Source organism: the organism of the source record quoted next (assembly GCF_019968955.1).
Source record: "MAG: Porospora cf. gigantea A chromosome Unknown PgA_NODE_484_length_16831_cov_342.347, whole genome shotgun sequence".
Lineage (NCBI taxonomy): Eukaryota > Apicomplexa > Conoidasida > Eugregarinorida > Porosporidae > Porospora > Porospora cf. gigantea A.
In genome coordinates, this window is record NW_027151723.1 from 1 (window position 1) to 16,831 (window position 16,831).

The 16,831-nt window shown below is 54.6% G+C and overlaps 4 protein-coding genes across 13 annotated transcripts; 3 read left to right on the forward strand and 1 right to left on the reverse strand.

Annotated features, from left to right (window-relative positions):
- KVP18_003203 (uncharacterized protein) lies at nucleotides 1-2,721 on the forward strand (the record flags this gene model as incomplete). Of its 2 annotated transcripts, none has more annotated exons than XM_067954757.1 (2): nucleotides 1-1,565; nucleotides 1,594-2,721. In XM_067954757.1, coding segments are annotated over 2 exons (2,693 nt in total), but the record flags the coding sequence as incomplete, so codon positions are not given. The 2 variants fall into 2 exon arrangements, with proteins under 2 accessions (XP_067808252.1, XP_067808251.1); XM_067954756.1 differs by having other exon boundaries at nucleotides 45-1,565.
- A 174-nt stretch (nucleotides 2,722-2,895) lies between these two features.
- Nucleotides 2,896-4,098, reverse strand: KVP18_003200 (uncharacterized protein; the record flags this gene model as incomplete). The annotated part of the gene is made up of 1 exon (XM_067954745.1): nucleotides 2,896-4,098. One exon carries the CDS (start codon nucleotides 4,096-4,098, stop codon nucleotides 2,896-2,898), a length of 1,203 nt encoding a protein of 400 aa, XP_067808240.1.
- A 218-nt stretch (nucleotides 4,099-4,316) lies between these two features.
- On the forward strand, nucleotides 4,317-11,884 carry KVP18_003201 (uncharacterized protein; the record flags this gene model as incomplete). 8 transcript variants are annotated; one of them, XM_067954752.1, is made up of 14 exons in its annotated part: nucleotides 4,317-4,571; nucleotides 4,598-5,223; nucleotides 5,252-5,582; nucleotides 5,612-5,830; nucleotides 5,857-6,612; nucleotides 6,641-7,104; nucleotides 7,134-7,248; nucleotides 7,277-7,530; nucleotides 7,559-8,215; nucleotides 8,242-8,779; nucleotides 8,807-8,985; nucleotides 9,013-9,598; nucleotides 9,627-9,825; nucleotides 9,855-11,884. In XM_067954752.1, the coding sequence occupies 14 exons, from the start codon at nucleotides 4,317-4,319 to the stop codon at nucleotides 11,882-11,884; spliced, it is 7,209 nt and encodes a 2,402-aa protein (XP_067808247.1). The 8 variants fall into 8 exon arrangements, with proteins under 8 accessions (XP_067808247.1, XP_067808248.1, XP_067808246.1 ...); XM_067954749.1 differs by lacking the exons at nucleotides 4,317-4,571; nucleotides 4,598-5,223; nucleotides 5,252-5,582; ... (6 more) ...; nucleotides 9,627-9,825; nucleotides 9,855-11,884 and having other exon boundaries at nucleotides 5,822-5,863; nucleotides 5,890-6,612; nucleotides 6,641-7,108; XM_067954746.1 differs by lacking the exons at nucleotides 4,317-4,571; nucleotides 4,598-5,223; nucleotides 5,252-5,582; ... (6 more) ...; nucleotides 9,627-9,825; nucleotides 9,855-11,884 and having other exon boundaries at nucleotides 7,620-8,215; nucleotides 8,242-8,989.
- Nucleotides 11,885-11,934: 50 nt separating this feature from the next.
- On the forward strand, nucleotides 11,935-16,831 carry KVP18_003202 (uncharacterized protein; the record flags this gene model as incomplete). 2 transcript variants are annotated; one of them, XM_067954755.1, is made up of 2 exons in its annotated part: nucleotides 11,935-12,437; nucleotides 12,466-16,831. In XM_067954755.1, coding segments are annotated over 2 exons (4,869 nt in total), but the record flags the coding sequence as incomplete, so codon positions are not given. The 2 variants fall into 2 exon arrangements, with proteins under 2 accessions (XP_067808250.1, XP_067808249.1); XM_067954754.1 differs by having other exon boundaries at nucleotides 12,466-16,822.

The window sequence follows — 16,831 nt, forward strand, 5'->3', positions numbered from 1 at the left end:
AGAAACGGGAAGATGGAGGGTACACGCCAAGCAACAGCACAGACATGAAAATGGAATCGTCAACGCCGACGTCCATCAAGTATGATGCGAAGAGTGGTCTGCAGGAGATGCCTGTGAAGGAGACACCGGTTGACCATCGATCGTCGGGGGAATTAGATTCCTCATACCAGACGCTAGATAGCGGAGACCTGCACCAAGGCATGAAGACGCCACCTAACGAGGACTCCATGCCGCTCATGACTCCCGACCCCAACTCCCCGCATGCCCAAATCATTCAGAGTCTGCTGCGGTCGCCGTCTTTCCTCTCGATGTCCCCCATCAGCCAACTTCATATGGCACTGCTACATGGGGGGGACTACCTGCCTGATTCTGACATCTCCCGATTGTTAAGAGCTTCAACTGATGACCCAGAAATCTGCGCTTTGACCCCAGCAGAAGTGCGACAGGCCTTCCAAGTCAAGCGGAGCCGAGGCCGTCCCCCCAACTCCGTGGCTGCCTTCCATCGTCTGGTTAACCTGTTGCGAGAGGCCAGAGAACGCAGACCTCGAGGGCGTCCTTCGTCCAGGGACAAGCAGCAACACCCCCTGCTCCCCTTCCTGCCGAAGGAAATTCTGCCCCCCAACTACGTGGCTCAGTTCCCGCCGGCGTCGCGTGTGGCTCCGCCGCCCTATGTCAGAGCTAAGAGCAGCGGAAGACGGAGCAAGAACTCGCAGATTTACCCTTCTCGTTGGCACACCTACTGGCAAATTTCTCTTAGCGACAACGAAGACGAAGTCGAAGTCAAGCAAGAGGACAGTCCCAAGGATTCCGAAATCGCCAGGATTGTGACTAAGAGGGAGGATGGCGTCATTATTAAGGAAGTCGAGCTCCATGTTCCGCTGTGCAGACTATGTGGGTTCGACGCCTTTCACGTTGGAGCAGGTCCGGTGCTGCCCTGGTACTCGCCTCTGGGAGGTCCTGGAGCCTTTGGTGGATTTGGAGGCAAGAAGGCCTACGTGCATATCAGGTGCGCTCTCGGTCTGCATGGTGTTCTGGACGTCAACTCCAAAGGAATACGTCTGCCAAAGCCGGACCAGGAACGGTTGTCTATGAGCTGTTTGAAATGTCGGAGAAAAGGCCTATACCCTGTCCAGTGCGCGCACCCCGACTGCTATGTAGCGCTTCACGTCGGTTGCGCCACGGCTAGTCCCGACTGTAGAACTGAATGGCGTATTGAAGGGCCCCAGGTCTACTGTCCTCGTCACAGCGAAATGGACGCCCCTACGCCACAATTGAAGGTCTATCTGCAGAATAAGAAGCTAAAGATGCCTGGCATGCTCGTATCGTCCATTTGGCCTCCATCATCAACAACGGATCCGGTGGTTCAGGGAAATCCGCAGTTGGCCTTGCTCTATTGTATCGCGAATCAGTGCCTTGTAGGTCCAGCTGCCGCCTCGCTGCTGATGAACAGAACTGACAACAAGAAGGACATTCGCGCGGTGGAGCCCATCGCCTTCCGAGGTTGGTCCTCGGCTACGATAACTTCATTCGCTCCTGACACGCCGCTGGCTCAACGACAACGAGTGGTGAGTTGAACAGAGTACTGTAATCCAGATCGAACGCATTCAGCGCCTGTTGGTGTACCCTGAGGGGCTGTCCCGTATCGCTGAGTGGGCGGTTCAAGACGGCACCCGTATCGGCATTCAGAGAGTCCTTCGAGAATCAGAGGCTCGTCTCTTCGATGAGAAACCCCCTCCTCACAGCAACCGCTTTGTGGCCTATGCGTGGGAAGTGATGATTCAGCTTTGGCTTCTCAGTGGCGGGCAGGCCGCTGATGACCTGCCGTTGATGCTGTTGGCCCTTGCGAAGTATGGAGGGTTCCTACCGAACTCTGCGCCAGTGCCATCCCTGCCCCCATGGTCGTCCATCGTCACACATTGCTTTGGGTGCGGAATTCCAGGGGTCTGTTTTGATACGCAAAAGCGTGGACTGGTCACGGATGTTTCAGTTCTCTTGGTTCTCCCCTGTTCGGTGTGCAACATCACTCTTTGCCGGAATTGTGTTGAGGCCTGGGAAGGGCCTGAGGCCGCATCTGTGTGGGATTCCTGCTGCGAGGCACAGACGTTCCTCTGTGGCCGGTGTCGGTTCTCCAGTTTCGCGAACTGCGTCCTTTGTCCGCGACGGGATGGCTGGCTGATTCCCATTGACGATGATGAGTGGATTCACCCGCAGTGCTATGACTGTGTGGTTCCTGTGAAGTCGCGACAGTCAGCGCCCACGATTTTGGCTGCCACTCAGAAGGCAGAGAACGTTGGAACTATGTGTTCCATTTGCGGCTTAAGCATTGGCGCCACTATAAAGTGTGGATTCCCTGACTGCCCTGTTAGGTTTCACTACACCTGCGCAGCTCTAATGGGATCCCGATGCGATGAGAAGGACTCCTACCAGTGCCTTCTGCACTCGGCACTTCTGAACCCAGAACATCACCAGATGGATCACCTCGTCTCGTCGCCTCTTGACGACTTGTTGCAGTTAGAAGGCGGTCGCTGGTCGCTTGGGGGAATATCGACCCTGATCAAGTTCGATATGTCCTATCGCCTTAAGGAGGTCGGAAAGAACCCCGTAGATTTGGCAGTGGCTTTCATCGAGGGTCTGGGGCTGAAATTGCAGCCGCCCGTCAACTGGAGTGTACGAGAACCAGAAGATGAACTTGCAGAGGAGTTGGCAAACATGCACCTATGATTAATGCAACTTTCAGTTAGGCTTTTCAGGGTGAAAGGGCTCACGGAGCCACAATAGGTAGGCCGAGTGACGATAAATACTTATCACATGCTTGCCTGGAGGCGGCACGAGAAAAACACCTTTGACTAAGGTTGGAGGCGTACTTCAGGCTTCAAGACTGGAGCGGAGTTGCGTTCAGACGGGTGCTATATCAACGCTGTCTGCTGACTCGGGTCCCTCAAAGTCCAAAGACACCTCTTCGTCATCCAAGGTCATCATAAGAGTCTTCGGAGGCATGATTGTTCTTGGGGTGCTTGGCGTGGGCGTAGGAGCCATACGTAGTTCATTATTTCCGAACTGCCCATTAGTAACGACTGGTAACACGTCTAAGAGAGCTCGGGAGGAAGTTGATGCCGTGGACGAGCCCGTCTTGGCGACGGCTACAGCAGCGGGGCACGATGATTGTTGAGGGCGAGGCGGCTTTACGTTAGGCGGCTTTATGTGGATGCTATGGGCTTCGTCTCTCGGCGTACTGCTGCCGTTTGCTCTGGCGGTTAGAGAGAGTGGCTTTCGGCACGATTCTACTACCAGCTTGCCTTGAAGATTGTCCTCGTCCATTGTGGACTTGTTCTGCAATGCTCGGCACAAGAGCATCTGATAGGCAGTTTGTAGCTTGATGCGCAGAGGATTCTTCCGCGTAACCACCTTTCGCACGTCAGCCCACTTGTCATTAAGACGGCGAACGGTTAGTCTGTCTGCGTCGGTTACGCCATAGATTCCCATGGCTGTGGCTTCCGCTGGATTGACGCCGAGCTCTCTCAGCCGCGCAGACACTTCAGCTGCCGTAGGATCTGCCGAACCGACGCAACAGGCGCATAGCCACGCGGGTGGCGTATCGACGACTGCGAGTTCAGAAAGACATGATTCCAGCTCGACGAGGTTGTCGAAAGGGTCAGGCGTATCTTCCTTGTGTACGCGGATGTAGTTGCGGCTAACAATGCTGGAAGTCAACTGCTCTGAGCACTGTCGCTCCAGTTCATCAGCGCTGCTCTTTCGTATTGAAACCCCGCAAACCTCCACTGACCCGTCTGACGACGCCTCCTGCGAATCCTTGGATGCTGCTGAGTCGTGAAGCAAATCAAACTCGGATATGATTTCAGACCTGTCTGAAAAGAGCAGCTCTGCTCTTTCTCCGGCTTCAGGTGTAGAAGGATTGGCTGTTGGAAGACTATACTGTGGTTTGTCATCTGGAGCCGCCGCCTTTTCAGCAATACCGAAAGGGCCGGGGGAATGCTGGCCAAGGTCCCCAAGTCGTAAGGTGGGCTGCTTGAATGGCCTCTTCTCGACACTTAACCTACTCGCCGCCTCCTGACGAAGAGTTAATAACTCCTCCGACATCAAAACAGTCAATTCTGATTTCTGTGCGGATCGTGGGCCATCCACGCTGGTCACAGGCTCATGTTATGTGATTCACCTTCGGTGGCTGTGCGCCCAGTAATCCTTAACGTTGTATGATTGTCACTGAGCCAGATATTTCGACTGAAACTAAAGTGACCTCTATCCAAAGAAGGCACCTTGATTAGATGCAAACCAGGTTACATATAACGGATTTTGCGATGTCTGAGGGAGTGTGGGCTGTGAGGAAGATTCCCTTCGTCACTGCTGAGACTGCTCCCACTGGTCATCCTAACAAACTACTCCTGAACGGAAGCACTGTTTTCTGGAGTAGCTGCAGTCAGCTGTTGTTTTCTGTGAATGTTTGGTGGCTGCTTCTCGCTTTCGTGGTTGAGATTGCTTCCGTCGGTCGAGCGTTCGTCAGTCTTACTCTAGCCTGTGAGATTTTTTTTTTGACTGGAGTTAAGTTTCTGGATGTGAGTTCCTCAGGTGACACACATAGCGAGTCGTCCATCTACACCACTACCGTGGTTTCCTTGCCAAGATGAACGATCAGGTGATAAGGGTCGCACCGCGATGTCCAGATGGACCCACATCCCGATCTCGATTCATCATGGCTTCTCAAGTGCAAGCAGGTCACTTTGTACAACTACTGGAAGGCGAATTCGTTCCGGCAGACATAGTGGTAGTCTACTCCAGCAACGAGGACAAGGCGGCCTGGTTCGACTCCCGCGCAGTCACCGGCAGGGTGAACGTCGAGAAGAAGAAGGCTGTAGGTCGGTGGGAATTCCACCGAGAGGGCGATTTGACGGCGACGTACCCTCTAGTTGAGGTGGATCCGCTGCACCAGGCCACTCTAGTCGGCTCGGTGATGTTCAGCGACTATGTGAAGCCTGCGCCCTTTTCTGCAGTAAACGTGGCTCACCAAGGGAGCCGCTTGATGTGCACCAAATTCGTTCTAGGCGTTGTTTTGCGTACGGGTCCAGATAGCTCCCTTGCCAGGCTGCTGAAAACTCCAAAGGAACCTTTCGGAGCTGTTGCAATCGACCGCACATTCATTGCATTTGGAATGCTGATCTCCTGCGTTGCCATTGCTGTAGTAACGAATACTGCAATGGGGCGTACATGGTGGGATCCAGGCAATGTGAGCATGCAGGTCCATCCACGGTTACCCGAGCGACGTGGCTGCCTTCCTGAATAGTCCGTCGTCTATCATCATTCTGTTCACTAACGCGTCTGTGGTGGCGCCGTTCTTATCGGATGCTATTTTCGTTTTCCTCGGCGCCCTGAGCAGCAACCGATACGCCGAGGAACACGACCAGGACCCTTCTTCTCGACCGCTACCCTCAAGAAAACCTCCAGACTTGAAAGATGTTTTACAGTCTGAAAAGTGGGCAGAAGCCGGTATGTGGGCGGAGGATTCCTCCGATTCGAGCGAAACCTCGGAGATCATTGACGACCCTTGGATGCTTCAGCAGGACATGACAGTAGGGGACTGGTGTCGGCGAAGACACAGGCCAATCCCATCGTGGCCGCTGACTTGATGAGAACTACTCACCTGATTTTCACTCTGTCATCTTTCCGGCCAGCATCCGAGAAAGTGATCGACTTGAAGACGTCAGAGCACCGCGTGACTGTTTCCCCCCTTGGTAAACTTCGTTGGGTACGCCCCGAGAAGCGAGGCCGTATCGAGTGCGAATCCAGTTTCTTATCATCGTCCGCTGCAATGGCTATTGTGAGAGCGGAGACCTATCCACACAGAACCTCTGTCACTTAGCGACCATTCACTTCCAGTTAAGCTCCACAGACAACCGATTTAGGCCGGGGAAGCTGACACTCGGGGACGGGGATCGGTCTTCGTTCGCTGCCTCGGCGCTGCACGGGCGCCGGGAGTCGCAGCTGTATGCGTTAAAATCCCACCGCAAGTGGATAAAGGTTCCGATATCAGGGCGATTCACCTCCAACCTCTTTCCAGAGGTGTTTGCGCGTATCAAACGTGACTACACCACTCCAATTCTGAAGCAATTCGCGTATCCCCTCCCACGCAAGATCTCGGTGTACTACTCCAACACAGTTAAATGGTGTGCCTCCTTCCTGGACTTGGCGGAGTTCAGTTCCCCTTACCCTGAAGATAGCGGCATTCTCAGACTTATGCAGAGCCTAGGCGCCGGTCCTATTTCTCGTCTCCAGGACGTGATGTTCGTACAGAAGCGATTCACCACACGGTCGGTGGTGCGCGTCCCTATCCTCATGCGCAAACTGGGAACGGCTGTGCATGGTCGGAGAATATCACTTCTCGTCGACCTTCCAGAGGGAGTTGTGCTTTTCACTCGGGGAGAGTGGCGCGATATGAGGCCATACGTCAACCAGGACTACCACAAGTCTCTCGACGCCTTCGCAAGCAGACACGACCAACGGCTGGAAAGGGTTTTCGTGTACGGCAGCTGTGAGGTACCCGAACTCTCGTCCGGATTCGAGTGTCTCGACTCCGAGGAGTCGTTGAATGATCTTGTGGACGTGAGTGACCATTCTCTCTGACATGTAGTATCTCTTGCGGTGCGAGCAGCAGTTTGCACCGCTAGTCGCTGTGGCTACGAAGCGGGGTCGCGATGTTATGGCGCTTCAAGTCCCCGGCGCACTGTCCCGTGTGATAGCGACGAAGACTGGTAAGACTACTGACCAACCTCCCGTGTGGATCTACAGTGCGGACAGTCCGTACACCACCGTGTCGCTGTGTTTTGGCACTCTCCCACGACACGTGTCCAACGTCATCGTCTACCCCGAACTGCTGTCCAAACAGATTCGGTTCCAGGATCCCAGAGGCAAGGAGAAGCACTGTAAGGATTCGGGGGACTCGCCACCAGACAACTCCTATGCTAGGATAAGAAATATCCTGTGGAAATGGGACATGCAGCCTCGACACCTATCAGCGGGGGACTTGGCTGAGGTGACGAAGCTCATGAGTGTGCTGCCTCTGTGCGACGTCGACGTGAACGAAGTTCGAAATCAGTAGGACTTGGACCGCAGTGATCACACAGACTCGTCGAGACGGCGAGGACCGCGAAACGAGCGGCTGAGAGTCCGGGAGACTTCTACAAACTGATAGTGATCCTTTCGGGGAGAACGCTAAACCTGATTCTGAAGACGCCAGCGGTGAGACTAGCGGTCCGGTCACATGCAGCTGCATGCGCCCTTTGGGGACTTGCTGCTTGACTGCCCTTGTCTCGTGCTGACCTGGTGCACTCCTGTGCAGATGACTGACTTGATGACATTTGCGCGGTTGTTCTCCAACAAGCAGAAGATTTTTACCGCCGTCGGAGCCGCTCTATGTGAAAGCCAAATCCTACACGCGGCCGATGTCTCAGTCAGCTTGGCCAGTGGCGGCTCCGGGGCTTTTCTAGCAGACATCGCTTTAGCTAACTATTCACAGCTGCTGTGAGCTTCTTAGGTTCTGACGACCCAGCGACTACATCCATAATGGCCTGCACCGTTCTCAGGTAGCTCTGCACGAGCAATTTTCTTATATGGCCTCCTCCACCTTCCTCGCAGCGACCACCATGATGTTTGTCAACACAGACATTAGCAACGAGTGGCGCATGCTCATGAACCTGCAGTTCATTCTTCTCTGTCTGTTTGTGACGGGGTGGTTAGCAATGTTTTGGCGCCGATCTCGAAACCTGTACCTCGAGGGTGGGTGGTCCTTCGTTCGTCTGTGTCTCAGAGGAGTCGTGTACGCAGTCGTAATGATGCTACGTGACGACAGCACGAGCTTCACCATGACCTGCTTGACGACCTTGCTGCTTGTGTTTAAGCTGGCCAGGCGGCATATGTACGCAGTATTGCTGGGCGGACGGTCATTAACCTGGAAGCTGGCGATACCCCTCTGGCTGGTGGTGTTTTACCTGATCCTGGCACCTATTGTGTACAACGTGGTGAAGTACACTGGAGTGCCGTGGAAAGGACTTAACGACTACGAGTGTCTACTGGTTTTCCCAGTCCTGGCCATCGAAACGGGATTCATGGTGTCACACCTGGTCATTCGGGAACCAATTAGGGACAGATCCAGGCGACAGGAGATGCTCTCCAAAGCGGTGGACTTCACCCGAAAGAGTATTCTTTCGTGAGTTATTAGTTATACGAATACAGTCACCGAACTCAGGAAACCAGTAAACTAGCTCGGAACACGCTCTCCAACTTCCGGCGAGCTGCGCCCGCTCCAATACAACACACTACCCAGAATGAAACCACATGGGTGGAGGCTTACGACTACTATGGGTCCAACAACGCCGGAGAAGACATCCCACTCATTGCGGAAATGGACCTCGAGGAAGCCATGTGTCGTTGGACACTGACCTACGCCGACAAGGAACTCGAAACGCAGTTCAGAAGCATCTACTTGGAGGGCACTGAGTCATGGAAGTGGGTCACTCGCGTTAGCCTGCTGCTGAATCTGGTGGCGATGCTATGGCAGGCGGCACTGGCGGTCCCCTATGTACCTGCGTCGTTCATCGTTTATATCGGCTTCCTCCTGCTGTCGGGGGTGCTGGCCTGTGTCGTGGGTCTCAAAAGTTATAGACCGGCCCACATCATTTGGTCGTTTGTCTTCTGCCTGTTCTTCTTCTTGCTCTGGATGACTAAGGCCCCAGTACAGGGAAGTCCCGTGTTGGTGGGCCATAAGTACCTTGTAGGCCAGAAGACCTTGTCATCACAGAGTTGGCCACTGGTGGGGGAAATGCAACGCATCCTACTCGTCAGCAGCGGTGCCGTGTACTTGTTCCACGCCATCCACCTGCTGAAGCAGTATGATTGGGGATCATCGCTAGCCCTGGAGCTTCACCTTCTGAGTGTGGTGCCAGTCCTTGCCTACTGCATCGTCATGTCATCTGTCTGGTGAGTACCCTCAGGGGCTGCATACAGTCGGCATTCGGCTGAGATGAGTCGTCGCAGCTTTCTGCTGGCGCAGGAGCACGGAGTCCTTAAGCGTAATCTCGCCGAGGTTCTCCGCAAGATGAGACCCAGAGCCAACGACGTCGATTACATGAGGGAAGGTGCGATTGAGGAGGCCCTCACAGGTCACCTCAATATTGAAACGGCGTGCTTTCCTTACGTCTCAGTGATCTTCGTCGGAGTTGAAGATTTTCAAAACCTGATTCTGACTCTCGACCCAGACGCTCTGGTAAAGACGTTGGATGCATTATTCTGCTCCCTAGATGCCGTCGCCAGCGCCCAGAAGGCCTTCAAAGTGGAGACGGTCGGCGAGACTTATTTAGCCGCGACGGGGTTGTGTGCCAAACCGGACGTCCGCGATTGTGTCGAGTGGGTGTCTGGGAGCCAATCATGTAGTCACGCGCTAAACTTCGCAGTTGAGGTGCTACTTATCAAGGCCTGGAGCGTCTCTCCGCGCAGCAAGCAACTGGAGTTGCGGGTGGGAGTCCATACTGGCCGAGCCATCGGGGGAGTCGTTGGATCTCTGAAGCCGCAATACGCGCTGTTTGGAGACACCGTGAGCAAAGACGATCGTTATTATTCAGACGAACTTCGCATCGCGAATGAAATCCACAGGGTTCAAAGGTCGCGTTCACGTGTCGATGCACACCTACGATCACGCCAAGAACCTCAGTCATTACGCTTGGGCCTCTACGGGAGGTCGCATGATCAAAGGAAAGGGGTTCCAGCAGACCTACGTGATGCAGCTGGCACAGAAGTACCCTGAGTATCCTCGGGGAACTCGTAAGGTGAATCGGTCGCTGCGCATGCAGTTGACGTGGACTTGACCCCGTGCCCCGTCTGGGAGACAAATAACCGCACGACCTGGCTGAGAAGGGAGACGCGGCTCACACCCGTCCAACATGCAGATCCGTCAGCGCAAGAGTCCTCCGATTCCTATGGCAGTATCTTCGGGGGGCTTTCGGATGACACGGAACAGCACAACCCCTTAGCTGCGCCAGAACGGCAAGTATCCTCAGACAACTTCTCGATCTCGCAATTGACTAATGATCTGCCGCTCTCACCGAAGCAATCGTTTGAGCTGCGCCCAAGCAGCTTATCGTTGATGAGTTTTGCGGTGGACGTTGAAGAGCGGATTCCTGAATGCTCTTTCGTGTCGCAGATGAAGCACGAGTCTACGTGTCCGCCTCTGACTAGAAGACAATCCGTTCTGCTGCGACGACCGTCTGGCAAACGAACGAATGATAGACGTCCCTTCCGAGCAAGCTTGTTTGAGCCGCTGTGGCCGATGGAGGAGGACGTGACTGATGACGCTGGATCACGTAAGGTGGCCAGACCCTTGACGGACGGTTCTCAGCACAGCTTCCAGCGGGGAGTCAAAGCCGGATGGACTCCTCAACGTCGTTGCACGTTCAACCCAGATCCGATCATCTCCCAGAAACGGGAGAACATTGACCTGAGCTGGCTCTTGCGTTTCCACGATGACTCCTGCGAGGACAAATACGTGGCTGAGATTCGCAGGCGGTGGACCAGGTCTCACAACACGTTCATGGCAGTACTCTCCGCTGTCCTTCTCAACGTCTACCAAACGCTTTTTCCCGCCATCAGCAACGGTAGAAACACTCCTCTGACTGACTCCTGGTACTTCGAGCAATTCTCGTTAGTCCTGTTCCTGTTGCTGTTTCTCGTGTGGATCCTCTGCCATCTGCTCTGGACGGGTTGGAGTCGAGAATATAGCCCTATGCTCCACGGCTTCTTCGTCCTCCTAATGATCTCGGACTTCGTGGTCGACTTGCTCAACAACGAAGTCTTTCGCCAAGGAGATGATATCTCTGCACTTGACTGGCCCGTATCGGTCATGTATCTGGCCAGCCACCTTGGTACCCTGCACTACCTCTCCGGCTTAAAATGGGAGGAGGTGCTGGTCGTGGACGCATTCTACATTTCAGTTTTGATTCTGGTATTCGATTACACCCCCTTCTCGCGGCAACAGCAGCTCATGACAATGATGCTGATTCTTTCCTACATGAGTGGTTCCTACGTCGTACAAAAGCTTTACCGTAAGGTGTGGTTCGAGGCCAACGAGTGGTTGACACCCGGAGACAAGGCATTGCTGGCCCTGATTCAAATCATCCCTAGGAGGGTTGTCATGGAGTTGGAGATGGATTCGTCCTATCTAGGGTATTTGCATCCGCATGTGGCCTTTCTTTTCTCCGACATCTGCGGGTTCACTAAGTGGGCATCCCAAACGGAGGCGCGTACTGTGCTGAGTTTCCTGAACAAGCTTTTCCTACGGTTTGACGAGCTGGTTCAGGAACTGAAGCTGTTCAAAGTGCACACTATCGGCGACGCTTACATAGTGATTGGCAACACCTCTGGGAGACCTGAGCACTTGCAGGACATCTGCTTCGACGTCTTCCAGTTCGCGATTGGCCTGCTAATGCACGTCGACGACGTCACCTCTTCCGGGGTGGCGGAACGCGTGGACACCCTTTCCATGCGTGTAGGGTGCCATGTCGGTACTTGCGTGGGGGGCATTCTGGGTACTGGGAAGCTTCGTTACGACGTTTGGGGCCTCGATGTTTTAATCGGAGAGAAAATGGAACAAACGGCCACTCCGGGACGTGTAAACGTCTCCCAAGGCTTCCTGACCACAATTCTTGGCGGCCTCGACCCCGCGGACCATCACCTTAGATATGAGCCTAACGGGGTTCATGAGATCGAGTCGGAGCAGGTGCCGTCGTTCCATCTCTACGACCAGGACGCGATCGCCGGGTTCAGCCTGCTACGTGTGTGTGCGTTCAACACCGACACCAGGGTGGCACAAGCCTCCCTGAAGTAAAAATCAGCCCTCATAATCCTTCGTCAGATCCATTGAAAATACAGCATTCAATGACGCTTGTTGTATTCCTCAGCGAAACTGGACAGTTGGTCAGCCAGGGTATTGAAGGCAACTTCCGAGTTTCAGTGGGACAAGCTGTGCGGTTCGTCCTTCATGCCGGTTTGGTGCGTGACGCTCGACTGAGGTTAACATCGCCTACTGGGGGCTCGGAGGTGTTGCCCGCTACGGTGGACGCTCTGGGAGCGAGCAGCTTTCTGTGGCACCCAACAGTCAATCAAAGTGGGCCAGTGACCGTGCAACTCAACGACCTAAAGCCGAATGGAGTCATTGTCGACGCACCAGTGACTATTAACGGACAGGTCCAGCCAAGCCTCATGCTGCAGTCTCTCATGCCCAAGTCTTTAGGTCCTGTGGGCGAGTGGGCAGGTCACATGCAAGCGGCTAAGGACGCTGGTTTCAACGCAGTTCACCTGCTGCCTGTCCAGCCTAGTGGGTGGTCGGGCAGCTACTACTCCATCAAAGACAATCACGGCGTAGACTCGACAATAGCGAGGTGGGTTGCGAGAGATATACGTACTTAGCGGCTGGGAAACGCTAAATGAAACGGTGACCCGAATTGAGAAGGAGTTTGGAATCCTGCCCACCACTGACATTGTTCTGAACCACGCTGCGACGAACTCTGCATGGATTAAGGAGCATCCTGAGGTTGGTTACTCCACAGCAACCTGTGGGTGGTTAAAGGGACCGACTGAGCTCGACATGGCGATCTCCCAGTTCAGCACCGACCTGGTCGACGGGCGTTTCCAGCAGAAGTACAGTGCAAGCAGTTTTATTCGCAGCGAAGGAGATCTGCAGAACTTGATGGGTGCCTTCCGTGCTGAGGTCCTTGGCGCGTTCAACATGAAGGAGTGGTTCACGCTGGATGCAGATCGTTCTATGCAGGATTACGATCGCGTAGCCACTGGTTCGTCGTCGAATGGAGACGCTCATTTCGATTCTGTAAAGGACGCTGCCATGTTCAACTTTGGCTTCGCTCGGCGCGGATTGTCCGTGGACTTCGATCGGTTGCTCGAGATCACTGGCGGTCGACTACCTGACCGGGGAAGCTTCAGTAACACGCTCTACAAAGTCCGATCCTATCTTGTAGAGTTGGGGCGGAAGACTGAGGACAGCGTTATGGCTGCCGTTGAGGGCACGCTGCGCTACGAACGTCTTCAGTGTGGCAACCCCCAAATCCGCCCCGACTCGCCGGTGGTGCCGAACTATTTCACAGCGGTCGTCGACTCCGAGGGGTCCACTCATTACTTGGCCCACAACGGTTGGGTGATGGATTGGGATGCCCGGAAGCAGATCACAGCACGAGGCGAGCTAGTGTACATGAGTCGGAGCTTGGTAGCCTGGACGGACAGCTTCAAACTTCGCTATGGTTCCTCGCCCCAGGACAACCCCTTCCTTTGGGATTACATGGCGGAGTACTGCCGGCTGACTACGAAGGCTTTTCGCGGCGTACGTCTGGATAATTGCCACACGACGCCTCTGCCAGTCACAGAGTACATGCTGGCGCAGTGCCGCTCCCAGCAGCCTGACCTTCTGGTGTACGCTGAGCTGTTCACCTCCAGCCAGGCTGCCGACCTCATGTTCGAAAGGCGCCTGGGACTTTCCTGTCTGCTCCGCGAAGCTCTGCACCCCTCACACTCGGGTGAGATGTCGTGGACAGCTACTGTGTATGGAGGTCGTCCTAAAGGTACCTTGTCTCCCAATGCCCCCGTCTCCAAGGTCGCGTACCCCCTGCAGGACCACGAGATGTGGGTCCCTGAAAAGCCTCGTGCTCTGTATTACGACGTGACCCACGACAACGAGACGTGTCACCAGAAGAGGACCGCGGAGGACACGCTGCCAACTATGGCCTGTGTCTACGCCTCGTGTTGCTTTGTCGGTTCCACCAAGGGCGTGGACGAAGTGATCCCCTCAAACCTTTCAGTCGTACACGAACGGCGGCGCTACCAGCTTTCTACAAATGCTGCCTCTGGACAGACGGTAGTCTGGGACGATGGGAACTTGCACGATAAGGTGGAGATCAAGGGCAACTTCGATGGATGGGCTCAGGGCTTGGTCTTGGAGTACCAGGAAGGGACTCGGTATGCCGCGCCATTCACCGCCGAGGGCGCCGAGTTCAAATTCGTCGTCGATGGTCACTGGGTTACCTCGAATCTGTATCCTCTGAGACATGAAGGGGGCTTCACCAACAATGTCTACACGCAGCTGAAATCCACAACGTTGGCTGACGTGCGGAAGCAGCTTGCGTCGTTGCATTTGGAGCTCGCTGAGAAGAAGTTCGATCAAGTCTCTCACCAACAGCTGGATGAACACACCTGGGCCATTACGAGGACTGAATGGGAGTCAGGCCAGCACGTGACCTTCATTGGCCGCTCCAAATTCCACGCAGGTGCCCAGGCAGCCCAGGCGTCAGTGCAGGTGCCCGGAAGGGCGCTCTCCGTTCCCGTGAACGCGTCTCTTCGTGTGAACCCAGAGTCCTTCCGAGAGTCGACATCCCACATTATAGGGTTAGACTACACGTGCAGGCTGAAGGCCGATTTCGGTTATGGGGTTCGCTGTGAGTACTCCTCCGAGAAAGAGTCTCGGATCGTCCTTAGCAGTGAATTCGGACCCGGCAGTGCGGTCGTCGTACGTTCTGTGACTTCGGGGCTGTGTGAAGTTGACCAGCACGTTGATGCTCTCCCAGCCGTTATGGCGGATCTCAAACTCCACGACTCCTGGAAAACAGACCTGCAATTCCTACTCTTCTCATGTGAAAGCGAGGAGAAGGTTCAAAGTGGCAACACGCGCGGTGCGTATCGCATTGACGGCGAGCCCATGGTGTACTGCGGTCTCTACAGCGTGGTCCGCGCGTTAGACGAGGCGCGTTTGAGGAACGACTCCAAGTTCCTCAACAACGTTAAGGCTGGAAACTGGATAATGGACTACCTCCGAGAGCGGCTGCGAGATCGCGCCTCCCTGCGGTGCGTAGCAGACTGGCTGAACTCCGTGAGCTCAATTGTGAGCAAAGATGTGTTCGCCTGTCGACCCATATTCTTTGACAGAGCCATCTGCGGCCTGTACAGGGCGCTCAGGACATTAGTGTTTTCCTCCTTGCCTGTCGAGTACTCCACCGTCATGGACAGCCTACTGACGAACCTGATCATGGCTACCTTCCAATTTTACGGGTTGAACAATTCAGCTCCGTTGATCAGCGGGCAGCCCACTCCGTCTCTCGCTGCTGGTCTGCCGCACTTCTCCACTGAGTACATGCGGGAATGGGGCCGTGACAGCTTCATCGCTCTCCCAGGGCTGCTCCTCTCCTCTTGTCGCTACGAGGAGGCGAAGCTAGAGATTATGGGATACGCCCGAGTTATGAGACGCGGGCTTCTACCCAATTTGTTGAGCTCGGGGGATAATCCACGGTTCAATGCCAGAGATGCCACTTGGTTCTTTCTGACGGCTGTAGTCCGATACTGTCAGGCAAGTCCAGAAGGCGAGCAGTTTCTAAGAACTCCTGTTACTCTGAAGTACGAGGATGAGATAGAGTCTTCTCTGGCAGTGAAGGACATTGCGAGTCTGATTCACTACATACTGGTATCACACCACCGAGGCATTCACTTCCGCGAATGGAATGCAGGAAAACGCATCGACGAGCACATGACTGATAAGGGCTTTCAAATCGACATCGACACTGACACTACTACGGGTTTTGTTAAAGGCGGTAACAGACACAACTGTGGCACGTGGATGGACAAAATGGGAAGCTCCGTCAAGGCTGGCAACAAGGGCATCCCCGCCACGCCTCGCGACGGAGCTCCTGTAGAAATAGTGGGCATGCAGTGGTTTGTGATTGCGTGGGTGGGCGGCCGCTCTAAGGAAGTTTTCCCCTTTAATGGCCCCTCTGACCTTGTCTCCTACCAGGATTGGGCCAACCAGATTAAAGCTTCTTTCGACACCGCTTTCTACACGGAATCCAATGGACAAGGATTCTACCGAGATGTCGTTCATGCCGCGGAGGAATGGACTGAGAGACAGCTGCGGTGTAACTGGGTTGTGGCAGCCGACGTGGCGCCCGAACTGCTGGATGCAGACCATGCTCGGCAAGCCATCCAGTCCACTCTGGACGCCCTTTTCAGCGACGAAGGTCAGCTTGGATTGAAGACCCTCGACCCCAAGGACTCGCATTACCGTCCAGATTACAATAACTCTGACGACGGCAACGACAAGAACACTGCCCACGGGTGGAACTACCACAATGGCCCTGAATGGGTCTGGCCGCTAGGTCACTTCTTAGGCGCTATGCTACAATTTCAAAAGGATCCCCACTCAGTCATGCGACTGCTTAAGCAGCATCGCACCTATCTTGAGACCAACAAGTGGGCGTCGTTACCCGAATTGACTAACAAAGCTGGAAGCGTGTGTCATCACACCTGCTGGTCACAGGCGTGGTCCGTGGGTACCATTCTTCATTTCCTGACGGAGGGGGTAATGCACACGCCCCAACTGGAAGCTAAACCAGAAGTGGTGACTCTCTTGGAGACTAGCACGACGGAGCAGGCCAAAGAGAATTTGACTACCACGCCTGGTGAAGGCGCCGCACCTATGAACGAGCAGACATCGCTACCAGCCAAGGAGATCTCACCGCCAGTGAAGGAGTCCATGACCCTCGACGCTGACACGGTGGCAGCCAAGGACCTCGACGCTGAAACCGTTCAGCCCAAAGAGCCTGCCAAGAAGACCAAACCCCAGCAGGATGAATTGACTGAGCCTGTGGGGACTGAGCCGGTGAAAACTGAGCCGGTGAAAACTGAGCAGGTGAAAACTGAGCAGGTGAAGACTGAGCAGGTGAAGACGACTGAGCAGGTGAAGACGACTGAGCAGGTGAAGACGACTGAGCAGGTGAAGACG